The sequence below is a fragment of the Lichenostomus cassidix genome, chromosome 9, assembly GCF_008360975.1.
Source record: "Lichenostomus cassidix isolate B80296 chromosome 9, HeHo_3.0, whole genome shotgun sequence".
Lineage (NCBI taxonomy): Eukaryota > Metazoa > Chordata > Aves > Passeriformes > Meliphagidae > Lichenostomus > Lichenostomus cassidix.
This window is the reverse complement of record NC_139490.1, coordinates 5,016,597-5,039,765: the sequence shown is the minus strand read 5'-3', so window position 1 is coordinate 5,039,765 and position 23,169 is coordinate 5,016,597. Positions and strand designations below refer to the sequence as shown.

At 37.3% G+C, this 23,169-nt stretch overlaps 1 protein-coding gene across 8 annotated transcripts in view; it reads right to left on the bottom strand.

The window, feature by feature from the left end:
- The window catches only part of NLGN1 (neuroligin 1), a 366,576-nt gene that overhangs the window by 161,920 nt on the left and 181,487 nt on the right, over window positions 1-23,169 (bottom strand). For all 8 annotated transcript variants that reach the window (XM_085069048.1, XM_085069047.1, XM_085069049.1 and 5 more), the window contains one exon: window positions 21,144-21,296. In XM_085069048.1, the coding sequence (XP_084925174.1) occupies window positions 21,144-21,296 (153 nt within the window). The remainder of the gene's footprint in view (window positions 1-21,143; window positions 21,297-23,169) is intronic.

Below are 23,169 nucleotides of genomic sequence, written 5' to 3'. Positions count from 1 at the left end.
TACATGAGGAAATAGATTCCTATTTTTTTCTTAATGGTAACCAAGGAATGGCATTAAAATTCATTCTACCATTCTTCATGTGCTGTTCTTATACAAGTTACTAAAAACTGACATCAAAGAGGAACATATGAAGAAGGGAAGAGAAAAAACCAAAGTCTATTAGGAATTTCCCCTCAAGAAAAACCCAACCAACAACAAAGACAAACAGAAAAAAAAGCAACCAAGCAACCAATACCAACCAAAAAAAGAACCCCCCAAAACCAAAAAAAAAAACCACTTCAAACAAACAAACAAAACCCCCAACAAATCTCAAGGAAAAAAATATAGCCACTCGGTATATTCTGTACCATCGTAAAACCTAAAAAGGGTAATTTACTCTAGCATTTTGTGAGTCAGAAGGAAAGTTATCCTTTCAGCCTGCATAGCTGAGCACTGTCATGAGACACAGGAAAAGCCAGAGGCAAAACCAACACAAAACAAACACAAACCCAAAACCAACACTCCTTCCCCCAAAACCCTCCCAGTTTGTAAAAACTATTTACAAACACAAATTATGGTTTTTGCCTCACAATGAACAGGGTCAGCACAAAATTCTCCCTGTAAAATCTGTCTTCAATGGAATCCCTAATTTACTATTTTTTGCCTCAAACGGTGAATGCAAACAATTGCAGAGGAAGTCAAAAAGTATCTGCAAAAGTTGCTAGCACCAAGAATCATATGTTAATGTGGCAAATTGTGTATCACCTTTGCCTTCCTAATAGGCTGCTGCTCACAGATTTTTAAGGCCTGACTCATCCTGGTTTGCATTGATTTCTGCATCATCTGGATTACAGAGCACCCTGCTTTGAAGCTGGCTCCATTCAGCATTTTATTTCACTTTTTTTGTTTCATTTCTTTTTATAAGTAAAATCTTGCCTAGAATTGGAAGTTTTCCATTCAGGTAAACAAGAAACATCTATGGAGAGGATTTTATAGCTGTTTCAGCAAGAGCTTTTCATGGTGGTTCATAGCCCAAGTGATACTGCTAGATTTGGTGTTGCCAGGACACTCAGAGTTCACCATTTAATAACAATTGGAAGTCTGGTTTCTCCCTTAAGTATTTTACATTTCAGATTTATATATTCTGATTATGACCTAGAGAGAAAGAGAGGTCTGAACTGGGTATTACTAACCTAAGAGTTCTGGGCAAAAATAAAAAAATCTCAGATTGCTGGGGACTTCTTTCCTATTGACATTTGTCCATTGCCAATGACATGTAAATAACTGATATTTCAGAGACTGGTCACTAGCTATTGTAGGAAAGATTTTTCACATGTCAAGTAATCATTTAAAGGCACAAAGCAAAACTCGGTTTCAGCTAGGAATCCACTTCATCCATTTTTACTAATCCCTTAAATCCCATTTCACTTTTATGCATTCCTAGTCTGTGTATGCTTCAGAAATAGGACACTATTATAAGAAATCCTTTCCTGGTCAGAATCAAGAGTGTGTGAAAAACTGCTCTGAAGCAGATGGCTACTGTGAAGGGGTAAAAAGCAAAAAAAAAGTCACACCAAACATTTGGATCCTCTAGAAACAGAATATGTCACCTAAAGTACCTTATTTATATTATAATGAACATATGCCTCTTTTAAAAATAAGTTTATTTATAAATTAAATACAATTCTAGAAGACATTCCTCTTGGAGTGACTGAAAGACTAAAATTATTTTTCTTAAATAGTCCCCATTTCCTGAAAATTATGTTTTATCTTCTCATCAGCTGAGTGATTTGCAAAAACAACACAGGAGATATGTGGACTAGAGGAATGCTGATCAGCCTGACAGATGGATTTTTTCAGCCAGTGTTTTCAGAAGGTTTGATCATTAACTGGGATTGAGCTGCTGGAATAAATCCAGGGGAGAACCACTCAGTTGACCCCAGGGCTGGAACACCTCCCCTATGAGCACAGATTGAGTTGAGGTTGTTCTGCCTGGAGCAGAGAAGCTCCAGGGAGACCTTAGAGCCCTTCCAGTGCCTAAAGGGGCTTCAGGAGAGCTGGAGAGGGACTTGGACAAGGGATGGAGGGACAGGACAAGGGACAATGGCCTGAAGCTGGAGGAGAGCTGGTTTAGATGAGTTATTAGGAAGAAATTCCTTACTGGGAGGGTGGTGAGACCCTGCTGCAGGTTGCCCAGAGAGCTGTGGAGTCCAATCCCTGGAAATTATGCAAATGAGGCTGGATGGGCTCTGGGTAACCTGGGAGAGTGGAAGGTGTCCCTGCCCATGACAGGGGAGTTGGAACCAGATGATATTTAAGATGCAAGTGTCATATATATTTTTCAAGGAAATGGTGAAGATTCAATGTGTTTCACAAAATGATGAGACACATCAAGTACACACCAATTGTTGCTACATAATAACTGTAACATACATGTGTGCCTGAATGTGTGCACATATATGTAACATACAGAACCCTCTGTTCAAGGACAGAGACATTTTCTGTGGTCAGAACAGAGGAGACACACTGTCTTCTTTACAGGACTATTTCTGTGACAGATCTATATCAGAGGATAAGAATAACATTGCACATACAGTGATTACTCTATAGAAAATAATTCTCAGCATTCAGAGAGATTTCTGTCTTAGCATTTAGAGAAGTTTCTGATTTCTTCTTTTACATACCACCTAAACAAAAAAAAAGGTTGTGAGATCAGCCATAATTTTTCCCATTACAGAAACAATAGACTGGCATTCCTTGAAAAAGCCTCCACCTACCCAGGTTTCATGAAAGATGTTTTCCAAACCCAGCGCAGTCAGTTGCTATGCACAAGGTGTCTTTAGCTGACTGTATTTAGTATCACATCACGGTGATGCTGCTGTTTGGAAGATTATGACTTTTCTTGCTGATTAGTCAAGCAATGTTGTTTTTCTATTTCCCTATATTTCCTATGTTTCCTTGTTTGATAAATATTGATACTCTTAGACTTTCAGGCCTTAATGTGGCAAACCTATCCACATGACTGCAATTAACTGAGGTGAAACAAACTGGACCACTTACTGAGAAAAATATGCATGCACTCAAAAACTTGATGAGTACTTCAGCTAAAGAAAATTGCATCAATTTTAGGCAACAGCCTTACTTCAGTAACATCTCTGATGCTCAAAATCTTCTTGAGGATACACTTGATAACACATCCTATTGTTTCCTACAGTTTCTCTCACTGTTTATCGTGGGATTGAAACCTGGGTGCTACATTTTCTTTTTCATAGTCTCATATGTAAATTTTCACACATCAAGATTAGAATAGAATGGATCAAAATATAGCCGAATTTTTACAGAGGTTTAAAAGATCATTTTAGAAGAAAATAGTGCTATCGTTATTTTTCCTGCATAGAGCATCAGCCAGTATCAAGGGAAGCACGATGATACCTGGAACAGTTTAATTTTCCAGGTAAATATTTTCCTGTGATGCATCAGCAAAATCAAGGGGAAAAAATTCAGAATATTCCCAGAGGCCTAAAATATGAGAATTGCAAAATCAACAAAGTTTTGTGTAAGGAAATTAAGTAACTTATTTGGGACATCTGCAGTTGCAAACACTGCAGTGGGAATGGCATACAGCCTATCTGATTGCAGTTAGTCTCAAGACCTGCTTGTGCTATAGAAACAGAGTAAACCAATAATATTTTGGGTCACATCTTACCTTAAATGCCCCAAATGCTCTCACAAAATTTGATTCCACCTTTACCAGAAACCAAATCTGTGTGCTGCCCTGTGCCCAGTGTGAGATTTGCACTGTGGGTTTCCCTGATGGAAAGAACTTGTCCTTCAGGTTTGGTTAGAAACTTAAATACCTCTTTTGTTTCAAAATCTTCTGAGAAATCTAACTTTATCATGAATATAATGACAAAAAAAAATGCCGTGAAAAGCTGTCTTTCGTCTGGAAATGATTCTTTTGGACAACCTGTAGATGCACTGCAGTTCAGTAGTTCACAGCTATCTGCAGGAGCACTTTGTACCTCCACTTTGAGGAGGCTGGAGTCCCATAGGGAACTATTCTTTTTTCCAGTATATTTGACATGTTCAGCTGCTAGTGCTCATTATGGTCATTATGAGTTATTACTGCTCATTATGCTGTTAGGCAGATGACACCTAGATTTACTGAACTGATGCTGATGGGGGTGGAAGAACCTTTCTTCTCAGATACAGATCTCCTATGATCAAAAGGGAGAACTAAAAATGCTTGAGATGAGAGGAAGAAAAAGAGGTATTGAAAGAAGCACCACACTTTCAAACCGAAAACAGTGACATCAAACCACATTTGCCATTCACTGTCATGTGTACACAGCCCTGATACATTCACCTCCCTCTGTTTGTCTTTCCACCAAGCTCTGGGAACCAAATATCTGAGAAACAACAATGAATCTGAGCTAATTTGGAGAGTAATTTTCCAATATTACTGTGCTATTTCCTCTGCTCCATCACTCATGCAATGACACACATCACTTTGGCCACTTACTTTACTGATGGAATTTCAGATATCCTTATGCACTACAATTTAATTAATCTCTAAAATAGAAATAGAAATATCAGCACAGGCAGTTTCTGAAAATACTCCCAAAGGCTGTACAGCAACAGGACTCTCTGGAAAAACTACTCAATTGCATATTTGCTTTTTCCATTTTCTGTTAATACAAATCAGATGCAAATTTAGAGTCTGAAAAAGGTTAGTCCCATAAAAACTTACAACAGATTAAATTGCTTAAATAAGTTATCAATTCATTATTTTCAACCATCATTATTTACTTTTTAAAGACTTTGATGAGTTATTCAGCAGAGGGGGTGGGGAGGGAAATACATGACTAGCTGTGATATTTGATTTATTTTTTATGTGAAGAGCAAGAACACAGATTCCTGAAAACCAAACGGATCACGACGCCAGATTTTCGTTCTCTCTCTTCTTTTACCACTCAAGATGTAAGGATACAGCAAACCCAGGCTTTCAGCTCAACACAGGTCCTTTATTAACTTCCCTGCGTGTCACACAATTCAACAGAGCACTCGAGCTCCTCGACAAGGAGCCTGCAACAGTCTCTGAGGTGTGTGCTGCTGCAACAGCTTTCAGAGTTATGCACTCACTGGTGCAAAGTGCCCTGTGCAGGCTGGAGGATGGAGGGAGGGAAATGCCATCCCTGCCTGCTCTTTGGTGTCAAACAAGAGAGAAGTGAGCAATAACTGTTCCCCTCCTGGGCTGCACTCAGCTGTGCACAGGCAGCAGCCAGGCCAGCGTTCCCTGGCTGAGCCACAAAACAAATGCCAGCGAGATGGAAGTGTGCAATGAGATAAGTTATCTTAATCTCCCTGTGGCGTCCCAGAAAGCAAATATTTGGCCTGTGCATAGCTACAGTATTGGAAGTCTTGGAGTCATAAGCCTCGTCAATCTCTCTGTAATGAATCTAAGAGAAAGTCATTAATTAATTAGTCAGGTATAATTAGCAAACAGATAAATAGCATGCAGTGGCATTTGTGTAATCCAGAATAGTTTTAGCAATCTGGGTGTTTCCAGTATTGTCTATTCTGCTGGGAAACTATTGTAAAGGACACTAAAAATCACTTTTTTCCCCCAGATAAATCAAGCCAGAAAGACATATCACAGCATTGTGATACAACATGCCAGCTCAGACTTATGGCATGTCAGTTTTTTCCTGCTAGCCAGATTTTCAGTGGTGGAAATCTCCTGAGAGGGAAAAGAAAAAAAAAAAAAGAAGAATAAATATGGATATCCTTCAACCTCTAACAGATTGAAATGGAGTTGTTCTGTCAGGATCAACAGCTTGTATCTACTTTACGTTGATATCATTGTGACAGGAGCAATGTAACTTTTAAATAAATATAAATAAATGTATATTGTGACTTAATTTCCTAATCATTGATGAAGGAATTCTCTGAATAGCTTTTTGTTCCTGACTAACCATTGCCTGGTGGCTAATCCTGCCCCAATAAATATAATCTAGTGCTTTCTTTATGATCGAGAATTTTACTGCCAGATGTCAGGAATGCAGTGGACAATTGCATCACATTATAAATATGGGGCTTGATCCAACACAATTAAAATTAATGAGGTTTTTATTGCCTGAAATTTGCTAGAATCAAGGACATAATTAAAAGATATGGTCACGCTTTTAAGCACAATCTATGCATTTGTGATAACCTTATTCACAGGATGTAATAACAGTGTGACTCTCTGGTACATAAAAAGGTCAGTATGAGTGTAGTTTTCATTGGAAAAAAAAGTTGTTTTCAATAGTTGGATTTTGTTTATTTAAAAACAGATAATTTTTACTGTTGTGATCCAGTAAAATGCTACAATGGCTTTATTAAGATAAGCAAGAACAATGAGTGTCTTTAGAATTACTAATATTTATTTTAAAATTGATACATAAACCAAATATGGTCAAGTGGAAATCACACTTTTGCCTGCATTGAGATTCTAAGGGGAAAGATGTTATTTTCCCACTTTCCTAAAAAGGACACCTTCACTATTTTCTTTACTGTACTCTCCAAGACTCTGGTTCAATAAAAATGGATTCCATGTTAATTTGATCCATGTAAGCAACCTAACTGCAATCAGCAGAACTACTCATATTTAGAGTTAACCAGGACCAACAGAAACCACAGCTGTTATAAACCCACAAAGCTATTTTAACACCAAAGACCAAGCTCACCAAAAGAAAGGAAACCAAGAAACTTAAGAAGAAGTAGACATCTTTCTGAAGGAATGAATGAGTAGGAGGAAATAGAAATTGGGACTGTCCTGAGCAGGACCAGGAGTTGGACTTTGATGATCTTTGTGGTTCCCTTCCAACTCAGGACATCCCATGTTTCTATGGAGTCGTAAGATAGAACAGTTTGATGCAGTAGCAAATGCAATCATGATTAACTGAAATAAAAGCAGCACAGATTTTGTTCTTCTTTAAGATATCACATAACCTATAATTTCATTCCTGGTTTTAAGTCATTTCATACATTATTAGTATTTTCAAGATTTTTAAAGTTGCTAGGTGTTTGCTGCAAATCCATTCCTATAGTGCTATTTGTTAAAGACAGAGAACTTGAACGAAAACTTCAACACATATTAAAGGTGTTTAAATTACACAAATTGCTAAAACACCTACATTCTCTTTTTCTTTCCTTTAGTGCCACAGAATGTTTGCTAGCATGGCACAGAGGAAGGAATTGTGACTTTTATAGTGCAGTGAACAAGTGATTGTTTGTCCTGCTGAGTGTTACTTCTGACCCAGGTAGCAGTGTTTTATAGTCTGAAGATCAAAGTGCAGCTTACCCATCAAAATCACATTCCAGCTTTGTTTATTACTCTTTAACCTTTCATCTGTGTTTTACACAGTGCTGGGAAATATATATATAAAAAATGTTCAGAAAGCTCTGTTTCGGTGAGTCATCTTTACTTCTTATCATAGTATAACAAGCTCTTTGCTCTTCTTGAAATTCTTCCATCTTCAAAACTACTATAATATTCCTTCTGAGAAATGAGGGATTTAATACACAAAATACATTTGCAGCTTTCAGAAAAAGTATTTCAACTTGTTTGATTCATCTTAGAAAATTGATGTTGAATTGATAATATTGAAAACACTTAATGAAATAAGGTTTACCACTAACATTGGGTTATATATTTTTTGTAGTATTTTAAAAGTAAAATTTTTTGGGGGAGGATTTTTTTTAAGGAGATGCAGCAAATAATATCAGATATATGTAAACATTCTCAAGGGAAAACAAACCCATTTATCTGTTGTATTCTTACAGAGAAATCCCCAAAGGTGCCTCTAAAACAGATTTCTAGGTTCTGCAAGTTGTTAAGCACAGGATATTTAACCTGCTTTTTGCAACTGCTTCATTCCAAAACATTTCACTACTTAGATTTACTGAGAAGCAGCTCTTAAAAGTACCTTCAATCTGCTTTATTCATGCCAATTGCAGAAAGCTATTAGCTGTAATTGGCAATTTAATTTTTTTTTTCCTTTTTGCTGCTTTTAGTGTATGATCAGCTTCCAAAAAGTAAGGTTTTAGAATTTCACTAATGTACCCTAAGCGATGTTATTCATCCATAGCACAGGCAGTTTTTAGTTAAGAAATTGGTCTTTATCAACATGTGGTTTTTCAATATGTGTCAAGAGATGTGAAAAAATATGTCCTTGGGTACTGCCAAATTGTCTGGAAAGGGAACAGTGAGATGAGTGACAGCACGGGGGAAAAACCCTGGCATGACTAAAACTAAGGAAAAATCCAGGATGTCAATGGTTGGAGGCTGAAACTAAACAAACAGCACCAAACTAAAACTAGCCAACATCCAGCTTACACTGGATCCTCTCCTAAGAGGAAAAACAGGCAAAGAAGGGAGAGAAAAAGTAGTTTTCCCTTTCCTTATAATTTGCAGGTGATCTTTAGGGCTTCTTAAAATCAGGAGCTCCATTCCTGAAAACCCAAATCCAGCTGAGAAAGCTACAGCACAAGATTTCACTTGATCTAACCTGTGACCATTTGTTTCTCACCCTCCTCCACCCCCAGTTCAATTTCTGGGTAATGCTACACTAAGTGCAGGGTTTACCAAAAGACCTTGAAAGGCTTAGGTGTGAAAAAGGTTCTGCATCTCTGCTCTGGACAGAAGGCACGGTTAAGTTTTCAGGAGACAGATCATTATCTCTCACTGCCAGGCTGTCAAAACAAAGCCAGTTCACTCCATTGGGATGGCAGAATAAGTAATCCCTCCTGTGTCCATGAGGCACAGGCTGAAACCATAGCACATGTGAGTGAGTAGATGATACAGCTGCTCATGTCAAAAAAAGGTAGTGGTGAGGTTATTGCTTTGCAGAAAAGCACATTTTTTGCCTAAGACAACTAGAATGGGCTGATTCATTTTCATGAGAGTCCAGACTGTGCAGAGAGAAGGTTTACAAAGATAATCAGGAGTTTAAAGGCCAGGTAGATGTCTAGAGAATAATTCATCTGCCCCCTCATAGTATTTGAGAGCCACTGATCTGCCTTTAGATCCCAAAATCACAGCCTTAGGATAGCTGGGACCTCTGGAGGCTTCACCTCCCCTGATGGACCAGGAACTCAGGTCTGTGTTCAGGTGGGGTTTGAGTGTCTCCATGCACTGGACACCCCCCAGCCTCTCTGGGCAACCTGACCCAGCCTCTGACCACCCTCAAAATAAACAAGGTTTTTATTTCTGGACTTCATACTTGGTGCCCATTGCCACTTGTCCTTTTGCTAGATGACACCAAGAGTCTGAGTTTGCTTTTTAAAATATTCCCCATTCTCTGTAAACTCCCACTGAAGCTAGTAAAAGCCAGACCCCTTCATATGTTTGTTTTAATTTGGCTTTTTGAATATTGCTTCCTTGGCAGGGAGAAGAACCTCATTCTGAGTATGTTTCTGCTGGGTCCTGGGACTTTGCAGGATGACTTTAACAACAAGGAACTATTAGCACACATTGATCATCACAAGCAATTTTGTTTCTTTCAGTGAGATTGATTATCTTTACCTAAATCATACAGATCTCCTGGGAGGAAACACTGAGAAACTATAGAGAATGTGATGGGAAAAGCTTTCAGAGGACTAAAAGGTTTTAGCAGCAAAAGACTGACTAAGAGCTCGTGTAGATGAAAAGCACAGTCTCATGACAAAAGCTCTCATCTGTACAGTCACACAAAGGAACTTATCTATTTCCATCATCCAAATGCCAGAATTCAGTCATTAATGGGAAATAAACCCTCTTGGGGTCATTTTTCAAAATTATTTTGTTGGAGTGTTGTGAGGGAATCATATAAAAGCAGAGCAAGACTCACATACTGTGAGTGCAATATCCAAAATTTGTTCAGGGTCATTCTGGAACACTGAAGGCTTCAGGGGTGGAGAGCCACAGAGGAGCTTACAAGAATGGGAGTAGGAGAGAGAAGCAAAAACATGGACCCAGTTTTCTTTGGCGCTCAAGGCAGGAGAAACAAAACCTGCACCTCTTTCAGAGGCTCTGCACCAGGCAGTTCTACAGATGCAAAACACTGTTGGTACAAAACACGTAATATTTCCTATTTGTGCTTGGTCCAAGTAAAAATAGAACAGGTTTTAGCAAAGTTGATGGTTCCTCATGACAGCTGCTTACCACCACCTTGCAAGAGAACCTGCTCTGGGATGGCAAAGAAGGGCTTTTTTTCCTTAATTTTAACATTATCCAGACTTTTTACTAACCCTCAGCTGCATCTTCAATACACTATAGCCAAGCAATGATTTTTTTTTGTTTCTATTTTGTATATCTCAAGAAAAGAAAAAAGGTTAAAACTGAGAATATATTCTTCATAATACTTTTTCAATATTATCAGTTCCACTACACCTACTGAATACACTCCTGTTTGTAAATTTGTTTGTACACAGCACTTTCAAAAGCAACCCATCAACAAGAACATCTGCTGCCACGACTGAATTCAAACTGGAGATCAAAACACTACTTATGAAATATTTATAAAAAGAAACCAGCCAACAACTATATAGAACTTTCAAAGGATAAAAAAGCAACATTATGCACCTATGAGGGGGGAAAGAAAAGGAAATGTGTACATTGTTTCAAAGCCATTTAAGAATAGAACCTTAAATTTCAAATTGTGGTCATTACTTCAGTAACATCTACCTTAGAGAAAACTGCAAAGGTGAAATTCAGGCCATACCACAGATATTGAATTTTGTTGTTGCTGGAAAACGCAGGTAATATCTTGTATTTATCAATAACATTTTTAAAGCACATCATCAGCTAGAGGGAACCTACATTAGGAAAGCTCTGTGCTAGCAAGGTAGTTGTCAAGTGAATTTTTTGCCATAAGAAAGAAAAATATATGAAATATTGAGTACATTTCCATTTTAAGTTATCATTAATAGAAATTCAACAACCTAATGATAACCAAAATCCAAACAATGTGAATCCAGTTATTAATTACAGTAACAGGAGAAACTCAGTGATGAAAGGGGCTTTAAGCTTTGAACACGCAGCATGTGCAAGCCCATGAAGTGTTAAGGGAAAATTTTAAATCATAGAATCACAGAATGGTTTGGGTTGGAAGAAACCCTAAAGATCATCTAGTTCCACCCCCTGCCATGGGCAGGGACACCTTCCACTATCCCAGGTTGTTCCAAGCCCTGTCCAACCTGGCCTTGGACACTTGCATGGATGGAGCAGCCACAGCTTCTCTGGGGAACCAATGCCTCAACAGCCTCACAGGGAAGAATTTCTTCCTAATATCTAATCTAAACCAACTCTCAGTTTGAAGCCATTCCCCCTTGTTCTCTCACTCCAGGCCTCTGTATAAAGTTCCTCCCCCTTTCCTTGTAGCTTCTTCAGGTACTGGGAGGCCACAATTAGGTCACTCTGAAGCCTTCTCTTTTCTAGGCTGAACAGACCCAATTCTCTCAGTCTTTCCCTGCAGGAGAGCTAAATGATCAGGAAAAAAAAGGGGAAAAGAAAGGTAATATTCCTTTTAATGTGAACATTTCCCTTTCAGTCCACCATAATTTAATCATCCTTGTTAAGAGCTATATAACGGCCAAAGGGAAATGTTTAGAGACCATTTTTCAAGAGGCACGTCATAATGAAGTTAGCAATTATCACATCAGCAGGGTGCTCAGGAGTGCATTTTGCAGGGTCCTTATATGGTTCATGGCTAGCTGAAAGCACGTGGCCTTTGGCCCCACAGCACACAGGACACCGCATTGTGTCTAAATGCCTCAGCAAAGCCTCACAGATGGAATGCAAACCCATCTCCAGTGGAGCCACAGCATCCACCTGGAGCTGAAAGGAAAAGTTCAGTCCTAGAAGTGAATCAGGTAATGTTTAATAAATTATTCTGACAAGTAGAGACGAGAACAAACATTTTTTGGGAAGAAATTCACTTACCCCTGTGTTTCCTGTTGGAATGGGTGAGGTGATACAAATAAGTGTTTACCAAACTCATGGGATGTTAGAAGCTAAGTAAGCAAAGGAGGTTAGGGATATGTTTGCCTGATCTTTTTGAAATTATTTGGATCTATATGGTGCTCTGCCTCCTTTATTTTAATATTGTGTGCTTCTGAACTTCATTCTTGAATAACAGAATAAAGAGTAAAGCGGTTTGTCAGCATACCTATGGCAATTTCAGATCCCTCAACCAAAATTCTGGTGGAAAGCCTTGAGAAAATGAAAAAATTATAATGAATAAGGGAGATTTTATTAAAAAAATTCAAGACCTGACCAAAAAAAAAAAAAAAACCCAGCAAAATTTATTTTTGAAATCAATAGAATTCTTCAATGTGTAGTGAGTCTCCCAGATAAAGACTGCTCAACTCTCTTTCATCCTATTTCATTAGAATCTTGAAAAAATAGTGAAAAATTACTGCAGAACAATGAAAAATGCCAGTAAGATTCATTTCTCAAGCAATAAACCCCCTGAAACATGGAGGATATATTTCAAATTCTTAATTAAAGTGTATGAGTAATCCTTCTTTTCTAAAAAATATTTTTAGCTTGCAACAAATACTACACAAGATATATTCAAAATACTTTTACAAATACATTTGTATCTAGTATTTATATTTGCTGGAAGGCAATTTTCATACTTTCTTTAACAAGGGATATTAACTAATATACATTATTTCCTCTGGCCTTTCATAGACCTGCATGTAGTATTTTTTCATGCAATAATGTATTCAAATGCAGTTTTTTGCCAAAATAATATTTATTTGCCAGTACATCTTGGGATATAAGAAATCAGTGTATCAAACAATGGAGTCTTACACATATTCTCCATTTGAAGGTAATGCAGATTGCAACATTTTTACTGTAGTATTTTCTAGGTTGGCTAAGGCAGGCATTTACACATGGATCACACATTAAATAAAAGACAAAATTTAGGACTCATTCTTGCCAGTACTGCTGCCAAGAGAGTTTTGTTCCTGCAGATCTATTGTTCACATTACTCTTTTTAACCATTAAAAAGTGTTGTTACAACCTTAAAATACAGATCTTGTTCAACTGAGTCAAAAATATCATGAGGTACTACATCAAGGAAGTATCAGAATAATATTTGAGCTAGTATCCATGCATGTAAACTAATTTGCACACGAAAAAACCCATAAAATGAGGGATTTTATGCAATTGAAATGTGTGAAAAATGAGAGCAATATTTGCAATGGAAATCCCTGTCAAGTTATCTATTGCTTCCAAAGCCCCACAGTATACAGAAGTGCTTAATTTAAGCTTCAGGAAACTATTTTAATATATGTAATTAAATGTCGTGAACTGGGAATTTAGAAATATTCCATCTACCTGTCCTGCTGCTTCTATCATAAATGCTGAAGGAATTTTTCATTCACCTTTTTTTTCTGGGCATGAATTACAGCTGCATAAAACTGAGGAGTGCAGAGTTCCCAACCCACCCAGGCTGGGCACAGGTCTGACTGGGATGCTGAGCTGCAGAGTATTTCTTAATGTCTTCCTGCTTGGGTTGAAAAACAGAATATTGGGAACTCAGAGGATTATTTCTGTGTGGGAATGCTCTGCAGTGAAATACAAATTGCACAAAAATCCTGATTTATCCCCATCTCTTGGCTTACAGGGAGAAAGATCCTTTCCTGGGAAGTTTGGCATCCTGGCAGAGGCTGAGCAGCCTAAATTCTGTTTGCTTCTAACGATGGGGCCAAATCTGGCTCATCAAAAAGTCTCCCATCACAAGAAAACCAAAGGCTTAGGACAGAGAATAATGTAAAATACAGGTACTGTTGTACAGCTGAAACATTGAGAATACAGTAAATTCAAGGTTTTGCATGGGGATCAGTGGTGGTGCAAAAGTAATTTGGTCAGATATTACTTAGAGCAAAATGAAGGTAGCTAGACATAGCTAAATAACCTCATGTAGGATAATAGGGTCAAAGATTTTGATTTTTTTTTTTTTTCTGAGGCAGTAAGGTATTTATAACTTGTCTTCAGTGAGCCCTTTTTCATTCCTCTTTTGCAAATATTATCATGCTGAGGTTTATTATGCTCTCATAGATAAATCTGCTATTTAGAAAAACTGGGATACTTTTATTATATGATTAAATATTGATGAAGGAAATTTATCTTTCCAAAAAAGCAATTTTTCTTGACAGAAATGACACAAACTGCTCTTATGCCAAAATGAATAGTTTTAGAGTTTGTTATTTGTTATTTTTCTGTTTACCAAAAAAGAAGTCTAGTGAAAAACATCAGAATAAACATGTTATTTAAAATGTACCTTTACCAAGATAGAAACCTATTCAATGGCAAATAAAATGATGTCTTTGTGCCCTAAAAAATAGAGAAGCTGGTGTGTGTATGCATCTCTCCGAGCTGGCTGATCATGTCAATTGGCTGTGCTAGAAAAAGCACAAATAGAAAAGAAATGGATCATTTTAAGAGTGCACTATATATTCAGGGTTCCCATTTCACAAACATTTTGCCTGCTGTGCTCTTCAGTTGACCCTTTAAACATCTCTTGCCAATAACCCCTTGTTTACCACAAGTCCATTTGGTCATTTTGGGGCTACAGACTCAAATGTGGAAATCCTGCTTCCTCTGCTCCACTGCAAACCCCACCTCCCCTCCCTTTGGCTGGGAGTAGCTCACAAAAAAACCAAACAAACAAGGCGCTAAAATACCATTAATTACAGTATGACTGAGATTTGAATGCTAATTGTGTCCATGGACCTGTGAAATGAGGACACTGCCAATCTGGATGAGCTGTGCTTGTGCCTCCTGCAGGCTGGGCTGCCCTGAGGTTACCTGCTGGATTCAATAAGAATTGTCTGATGCATTTTTAGAATTCCAAGTGTGTGTAAATCAGGCCTTGTGAAGTACAGCACCAGGGGGAATAGATAAGTGCAGTACTCTTTCTATCTTAACTCCTTCGATTTATCTAGAATCAAATTCATTTGGAGGCTTCACACCAAGGCTCTGTGATGCCCCAGGCTGAGGTGGGATCAGATCAGACCTTCTGGACACCTTCTCTCCTGTGTGATCCTAAAATATTAAAATTTCATTAATTTCTGAAGGAAAACTGTTAGGAAGCTACCAGGGGTCCCTGAAAGTATTTATAGATGAACATTCTCTGCATGTTCTGCCATTTCAGAAACTTTGAATGATTTTTGACTGCACATTTTGATGTGTTTTGCTATTAATTTTCCATCTTTACTTTCCATGTAATGTACTTTTAATTAGGCAATAATATATAATCTTCTGCTCGTCTATCACTTTTATTCAAACATGTTAGGAAATGGATAATAGAGAAAAGGCTCATCAGAGACCCTTTAGAGGTGCAGCAAAGCTGGAATAAAATGCCATCTCCTGACAGTACCTTTAAGGTTTCATAAAAAGATAATGGATGTGCTTGTCACCAAAGCTAATGATCAAACATTTTCCCATTTTTACTGGATATTAAATTGTGAACTATAAAAGAAAACCCCACAGTCTAAGCAATGTGGGGAAAAGAGTCTTTGTACATTTTTTATCTCCTTTGATATCCAACTAACATAAACCTTCTTATTGCACTGTTACTTTCACTGAATAGCCACTATGCCATGAGATTCTTACTTTTACTGAAGTGAAAAGGCTTCTTTTCAGAAGGAGAGACAACTCTCCAGGTTGCAGAATAAGAACATAATAAGTTATATTTGCAAAAATAGTTAAGTGAAACAGAACACTAGTTCACCATAATGTCTTTGTGAAGTTGAACAAAGGTTTTTAACCTGATATGAAGCAATTTTTGAAAGTGTTACATGTAAATTTTATACATTATTTTGAATCATATTTTAAAGACATCCTCTGTTTAATATTTTCAGTAGTACTACCGTGCTGTCAAAATAAAGAGAAGAGTGAGGCAGTAAAAACACCCCATCTAAACAATGTGATGGAATCAATACAAAGTAAATAATTCCCAAAATTAGGATAAATCAGTTTGACAAATTATATTAACAGTGAAAAATTAGATCCAATTTGAAAGCAATGGGAGAAACTATGGCATGTTATCTTATTTTAAAAGAGAAAAATATTAAAAACAAAACCACACAGTACCTTCTAGTCAATCCCAGTGGAATTTGACTCCTGAAACAGGCAGGAACTTCCAAGTTGTTCTGAAGTAGTTTTCATTATAACATATTCTCATCTCTGTGACCTGTCAATGGTCGACTGATAATTCTTCATCCCATGAAAAGGTTCACTGGGCTACACTGTGGAATTACCACAGCACTGATGCACATAAACTCACTCATCAAGGAAAGGTTGGGCTTTATTTTTCCAGCCTGTTGGGGATGTGCAACTGTTTGCAGAGAGCAGGATGGATGAGGGCAGGAATTCTGGGCTTGGCACAGACTGCAGGGCTGTGTCCTTATATTCCATGTGCCTCTCTGGCCAAGAAGAGATTGCAGGTTGGCATCATTGTGCAGAGCAGCAAAACCTAAGGTATTTTCCTAATGTATCCAGACACAGCAACAAACCATTTTACAGCTTAATAAGACTCATCCCCTGTCACTACATCATCCATAAAGCTCCAACAGTCACTAAACAAAGTTAAGAAAGGGCTTTGGTGACAGGATTTTTTGCTTTGTTCTGTTTCCTGTCTCTATTCTGTATTTTATTTGGCATGAAAGCACAGCTGGCTCACACAACACACCACCAAAAAATGGAGGTTTGGGCTGGAAAACACAACAGACTTCTAAGAACAGCTCTTCTGAGAAGCAGTTCTCTGCAAGAGGAGCACAAACCTTTCCAGGACTCTTGCTCCTCATCACATCACTTCAAATTACAGGCAACCAGGCTCTGTCACAAGGGGATGCCCTGCACTGAAGAGCCCCATTGATTTCAGTGCAGTTATCTGAGAAATAATGTACTGAATAATGTCATCACAGCTTTCAGTCTGCTGCAGTGACTTTACTTGCAGCATTAAAAGTACCAACTGGCAAAAACAAAAAAAAAAAAAAAGTTGAAGTGGTGGAACACCTGGATAAGTGTTTGCTATTCAATAATCCCAGTAGTCAATATTCTCCAGCTATTGGGTGACAGTATACATGCAAGACTAAAGGACAGTAATGGTTCCCATATCCTTCTCAAAAGGGAAAATTTCATAGAATTAAAGAAGATTTAATGAAGACAATCTCACTCATGGGTGTGCTTCCATTTCAACAGGAATTTTGGTCTTAAAGTTCAGAATGTTTGCCTTCCCAATGCAGATGTTATCCAGAATGAGTAACAGAAAATACAAATTACAGACAATTTTTCCATTTTATTTATTATCACCATTTGACCCAGACCCTTGGAATGACAATTCACTGTTTTTGTGGGGACAACCGCTGTCTCTTAAAGGGGAAAAAATCAGATTTTTAAAGCAGTGCTCAACCTAGATTTTCCTCTGAGTCATTATTCCTTCCCCCAGTTCAGTTTGTGAGCTTCAATAAAAATGGGTTTTCTTTCTATTAAGGTTCTATTAAAGTCCTGTGGCTTAATCAAGAGCAAAGAGTATAAATTAATAAAATGAAGAAACAAATTCCCAGTGAGCATAAACTCTCTCCTTTCTCTCCCTTGAAATTCAAAGCAGTAGTAGCCAATGGTGACCCAAAGCATTCCCCTTCTCTAAATAAACCTTTCAAAAGAAAGAATACAGAAAACAGCACTGGCAGTATTAAATCTGTCTGTCATGATCTTTTCTGGATGTTGAATAGACTCCATTTATAATTCTTTTCCATCTTCTTAATGAAAATTAAATTAAATGCTCCTGCTTTTTACCAGGTGGCTTTATATTGAGTAAACATTTGACATCTTAAATCTCCTGAGCTTAAAATCCAAACTTGTCTTCATATCTGTCCTTTCCCAAAAAGGAGCCATAAAAATATATCTGCACTGTCCTTCAAGGCTATTCGATTGCTTCTGCAGTATTCCTTCTTGGTGAATTTGCTTGCACAAGACTTGCATTCAAAAAGAATCTAAAGAAGACATAAACAGTCTGTTTCCAATGGCTTCTTATTCAGTAGTCCCAAATTTCCCAGGGCAAACAGTTCTCATTTCCATCATCTGTATCTGAGGACAATTTCTAACAGACTTTCATTCTCAGACTTGTTTCAAATACATAATCAAGCCAGGGAATTCACCAGGGCTTTGTTTTTTTTGTTGGTTTGTTTGCTTGGTTTTTTTGTTGTTTTGGTTTGTTTTCATTTTGATTTTTGTTTTTATTTTAAATGCACTTGCTCCATCCTTCTTTAATTTTTATTATTATTTCCTCTTTACCAAATGGATTTCACTTTTAAGCATTTTCTAATGTTTTATTTAGAAGCAAATCTTGCATCTCCACAAAATGCAGCTTCTCAAGCAGATTTGTCCATAAAACAAAGCATCTTTCAACTCAGAATAAACAGGAAAATAATCTGAACTGAATCAAAAGCTGTCTACTGTGGACTTAATGGTAGTACTGTGAGGAAGCTAATATCAGAATAAATCCCCAGTCCCATCACAATTGGTCTGTAAGAAAATGTTGCTATTGCAGCTCTAAACATTTATTGAATGATAATGATTTATCAGTTTATTTATTTTAGCAAAGTCACAGTATGAATCTTGGTGAAACAACAGCACAGCTCTGAGGACTCCCAGAGATCATCTCTTTAAAGACATTTATCCACAAAAGACTGATATACAAGAAACCAGACCAGAAAAGGTCAAGTGGAGGGGAGAAGATGGACCTTACTTTGTCCCTACACCTTCTCATGTGATAAATAATTCCATAAACATTCCTTTTGCCTGTAAGGACAGGCATTTCACACAGTGGTGAAGTGAGATCCAAGTGTCCCACAGGCACCAGGCAGTGGAGCTGGACCTCTCACCTGGTGGGATATGATCAGGTAAGGGAAGATGAGAATCTATGAAAACTTAATTTTTGTAAAACCATATCTTAATGTGACTGCAAAGGGCAACATTCTGCTGGAATGAGGAGGAACCAGAGTTTTAAAATATCAAACTTACAAGCTGATATCTACTAGGATTATGCAAAGTCCTACTCTGATGGTATCTGTAGATTAGAAAACAAGGGAAGGCAGAGAAAATTTAACTGCTTAAATTGAAAATTTAAACTGCTCAGACTTTCTGTTCTAATTGCTGCTGTGTTTCTCCACTACCTGTTCAATGACACATCAACATTATTTATTTAATACCCAACTGATAGGCATTGCACCAAACACAATAGACATGTATGACTTCTACATAGCATTGGTTTAACTAAGAAAACCCTGCAAAGCTGACACAGGGTTATTTTAGATAGTTTGGAAGTAAGATCAAATATTCATACCAACCAGTGGATTCTGCTGTGAATTTTAGAGGTTTTACTGTAATAGGTCCCACTTAAAACAAAATTATCTCTTTGACCCTTGAGACTCAGTAAAGACCACAAAGCCCAAAGAATCACAAAAGCATGAACACAAATGAAATCCTCTTAAGCTGAGTGAGATGTTAGCTGTGGGTTACCTCAGGGATCAGTGTTAATTTACAAGTGGAAAAACTATTACCATCAACAACGGTGTGTTAATTTTCATCTTTCAAGCAACTAGCTCTTTTAAACACTGCAATTACTAATGACTTCGGAATCAGACTAAATAATAGACCAAAATAAACAGCCCTTTCAGATAATGGATACTTTCTTTTATACTGGCATATAATAAATAGAAATGTTGTTTGAGACATCAAAGACAGGCACTGGTGTCAAACTGAAATGCTGATTAGAGGCACAAGCAACAGATTATTAACTGCTGCACTGATATGCGTCCAGGATTTGAAGTTACCATGTAAATTGCAAAACAGGAGGAAAAAAAACCATACAAAATACCAGAACTTCCTTACTTAAAGTGGCACATCACAAATGAAACCTCCAATACCAAGGAGAAAAATCCAGACAATAATAGTTATGATCTTTCTTATAATACACAGTCACAGTATGCTAAGTGCCAAAATCTTAAGTCAAAATCCATTGCCTCCCCCTGAAATTAGGATGTCAAATTTTTAGCAAAAATGAAACTGTTGGAAGACAATTACCCAGATGAGAAAAGCAGAACTGATGCATCTGGAGACTGTGCTAACCAAATAGAAAACACCAAGAAACAGAGCAACCATGAACAAAAAATGAAAACCCCAAAGGCAGAGGAGCAGATATTTGAAAATAAAGTTGACTGGTCTTCAGAACAAACTGTCTGCTGTGAATGACACTTGGTCTGGCACTCCCCTTCAGATGTCACAGGGAAGGAATAGCCTTACACCTATCTAAGTATTCTGAATTTGCTGTACTGATCTCCAGAACATCCCAGTATCCAACTCCTGTCTTCAGCATGCAATATTTTGGTAGAATATGCAGGAAAAAACCTCCCAACAATCATATTGTTTCAAGAGTTGCTGGACTTTATCATGCATGTGACTTCACCGGACCAATAAATTTTTTTCCGTAAATCCAAGGTACCAGAGGGAGATCACACAGCTCTACCAACAGCACAAGCACATTCTATTGAATGTATTAGAAACAATCAAATGTAACTCTTTCATTCTCTAATCCATTCTCTGGAAAAGAAATACTGGAGGTATTTGAATGACACCCATAACACTTCTCAAAACCACAGTGAAGCTTAAAACAAACAGGTAAAAAGATGTTTTTATAACATCCTTCACTTTTTCAAAGCATGAAAAAATCAGGGTACTCAAAAGTTAGTCTCTTTCATTCCAATAGAAAACCCTACCCTCAATGGCTTAAAAGTTTTAATAAAATTAATTTACCTGTCTATGAATTAAAGCATCAGTGTTATTCACAGAAACAAAAAAAAAAATATTTAAAAAAGGGAAACTCTTCTGTCATCAATGGGAATACCTGTTTCATGTAGCATGACAGCAGGCTCTTCCAGAAAACACCTGCAATGCCTTTACATCCCATCCCCAGAATACAAACTTTATATTTGACAAAGAAAATTTTAAAATATTTCTTGTTGCTCTTCTGCTTTTTTATTTTTGTTTAAGCACATTCTCACACATGATATGAATTGCATTGCAGATAGCAGGGATTAGTGGAAAGCTGAAAGCTTCTTACCAAGTACCCCAAGGCGATAGTTGACTGTGATGACTATCACATTCCCATAACTTGCTAGAACACTGCCATCATATAAATTTCCAGTGCCTTCCATGTAGGACCCTCCGTGAATATACACCATCACAGGCTTAGGTCCCCCACTGTCCCGAATGTCTGGAAAAAATATTAAGACACATTTTATCTCAAGAAAGCACCAAAGAAGATACATGCAATTTTTTTTTTTTTTTTTTTTTTAAGTGAGGTTATTTTTTTACTTGAAGTGTTTCTCAAGCAACGTCTTTTACAAAAGTAAATGGGCAGGTGGGCATAAGTGTTTCTTTGTGGTTTGGTCATGACTGAAACTCCTATTTTTGAAACACTCTGCAAAGCAGAAAGGAATTGAAAATGGTAACACGTGCTCAAATGCAGTGAGACATTGTTCTGATTCTCATCCTGCTGAATTGGGTGTCTTTTATTAATGCCTAATAAAATAAATGTGAGCTAATTTCAGCTGAACACTTCTGAAAACTCAGTCCATCTTTCTGTCCACTTAGCTAAGGGAAATTCAATACATTAAGATAAACAAGGTTTCTGCTCATACAGAAATTGTTGATTTCTTCCAGTCCACTTATTTGTGAAAAGGATGTATAAACAGCTGTCTTTGGGTGTGTCTGAAGTTTGAGTTCTCAAAAAGCACTTGAAAGCTGTTTAACCTTAATTCTAGACCTAGAATTAAGATTATTTATAACTTGGGCAGCCTGAAGGTTAAGGTGCATGCGTACTTCATAGTTTCCTAAATTAGGAAAAGGACCAAATATTTGAAAAAATAGGTACCTGGAACAATACTGATAAATTCCCACCCTGTATTCCAACAAATTTTAAGATTCTCAAAAGTGACATCAAATGCAGGGAACAATTTTAAAATCTTAGCTCTGCCATTCTCTACGACAAAATTAGATAATGTCATAGTGTTTTGAATTTTGATTGAGGTATCCCTCCACCCCTAAACAGTCCTATTTGCAAATGGATGCATCTACTCAGAAAAAGAAAAAATTGAATATATGGAGGGTTCTACTCCTCAGGAGGAGAATTGTTCCTGAGTACCAATTCCAAACAGTTACTATGGGCTGATTTGTTTTTAAAAGTTGGGGGTTTTCAGTTGGAAAGGAAATAAATCAGCTTAGGTGTAAATTTAAACTCTTACGTTTGATTAAATTGCATTTTGTTGTCCTTTACTGGGTGCCTGAGTCTCTTGCATCACCCAAATCATCATCATGCCATAATAGCCCCTCAGAATCAAGAAAGACAATAGCAAGAGAGCACAGGAAAATTTCCCAGCGAGGAACTGTACTGAATACTCTGATTCAAAGATATTTTTTTTTGTCATTATGACAGTATTCAAGTGACTTCCCTGATTGCTCCCTTCAGAGTTTGAAGAAACCTCAGATGTGTAGTTTATTCCTTTGATTTGGAAGGATCTTAGTTAAGAAGCTTTCAAGTGAGCTCTCTGCAGAGCTGTTGGAATTGTTTGTGAAGCACTGTGAGGAGTAGGTGAGGGCAGTTCACTAAAAGCTCTGCTTTTGCAATTTGCTGGAAAACATCAGCACAGATGTGTCTGTTTATAGAAAGCCAACTGCTACTATTATTTTGATATTGATTCTAATTTGAAGAAAATGCCAGGACAGTCAAGATCAGAAATTGGATCTTCAATACTGGAAGTGCTAGAACAATCATTTATTCAAGAGCAAAAAGATGGTGAAAGGTTGTGCATGAAATTGCTTGTATTGCTCTCCTTGCTGGAGCATTTAGTGAGGGCTTTCCAATATGCAGCTTTCAGAGTGCAAAGCCACAGAGATTATTTATCTTCCTTGTCCATAGGATGGAGTTATGAGCTTCTCAGGTTTAAAATTTACACTGAGAGAAAAGTCTTTTCAAATTTATATACTGTTTTCAGTAGATGTTCTTAATCTATGCTGCCTTTTTTTTTTTTTTTTGGTACAAATATGGAAGCAATAATAAATTATTAATCTGAAATCACTGTGTGACT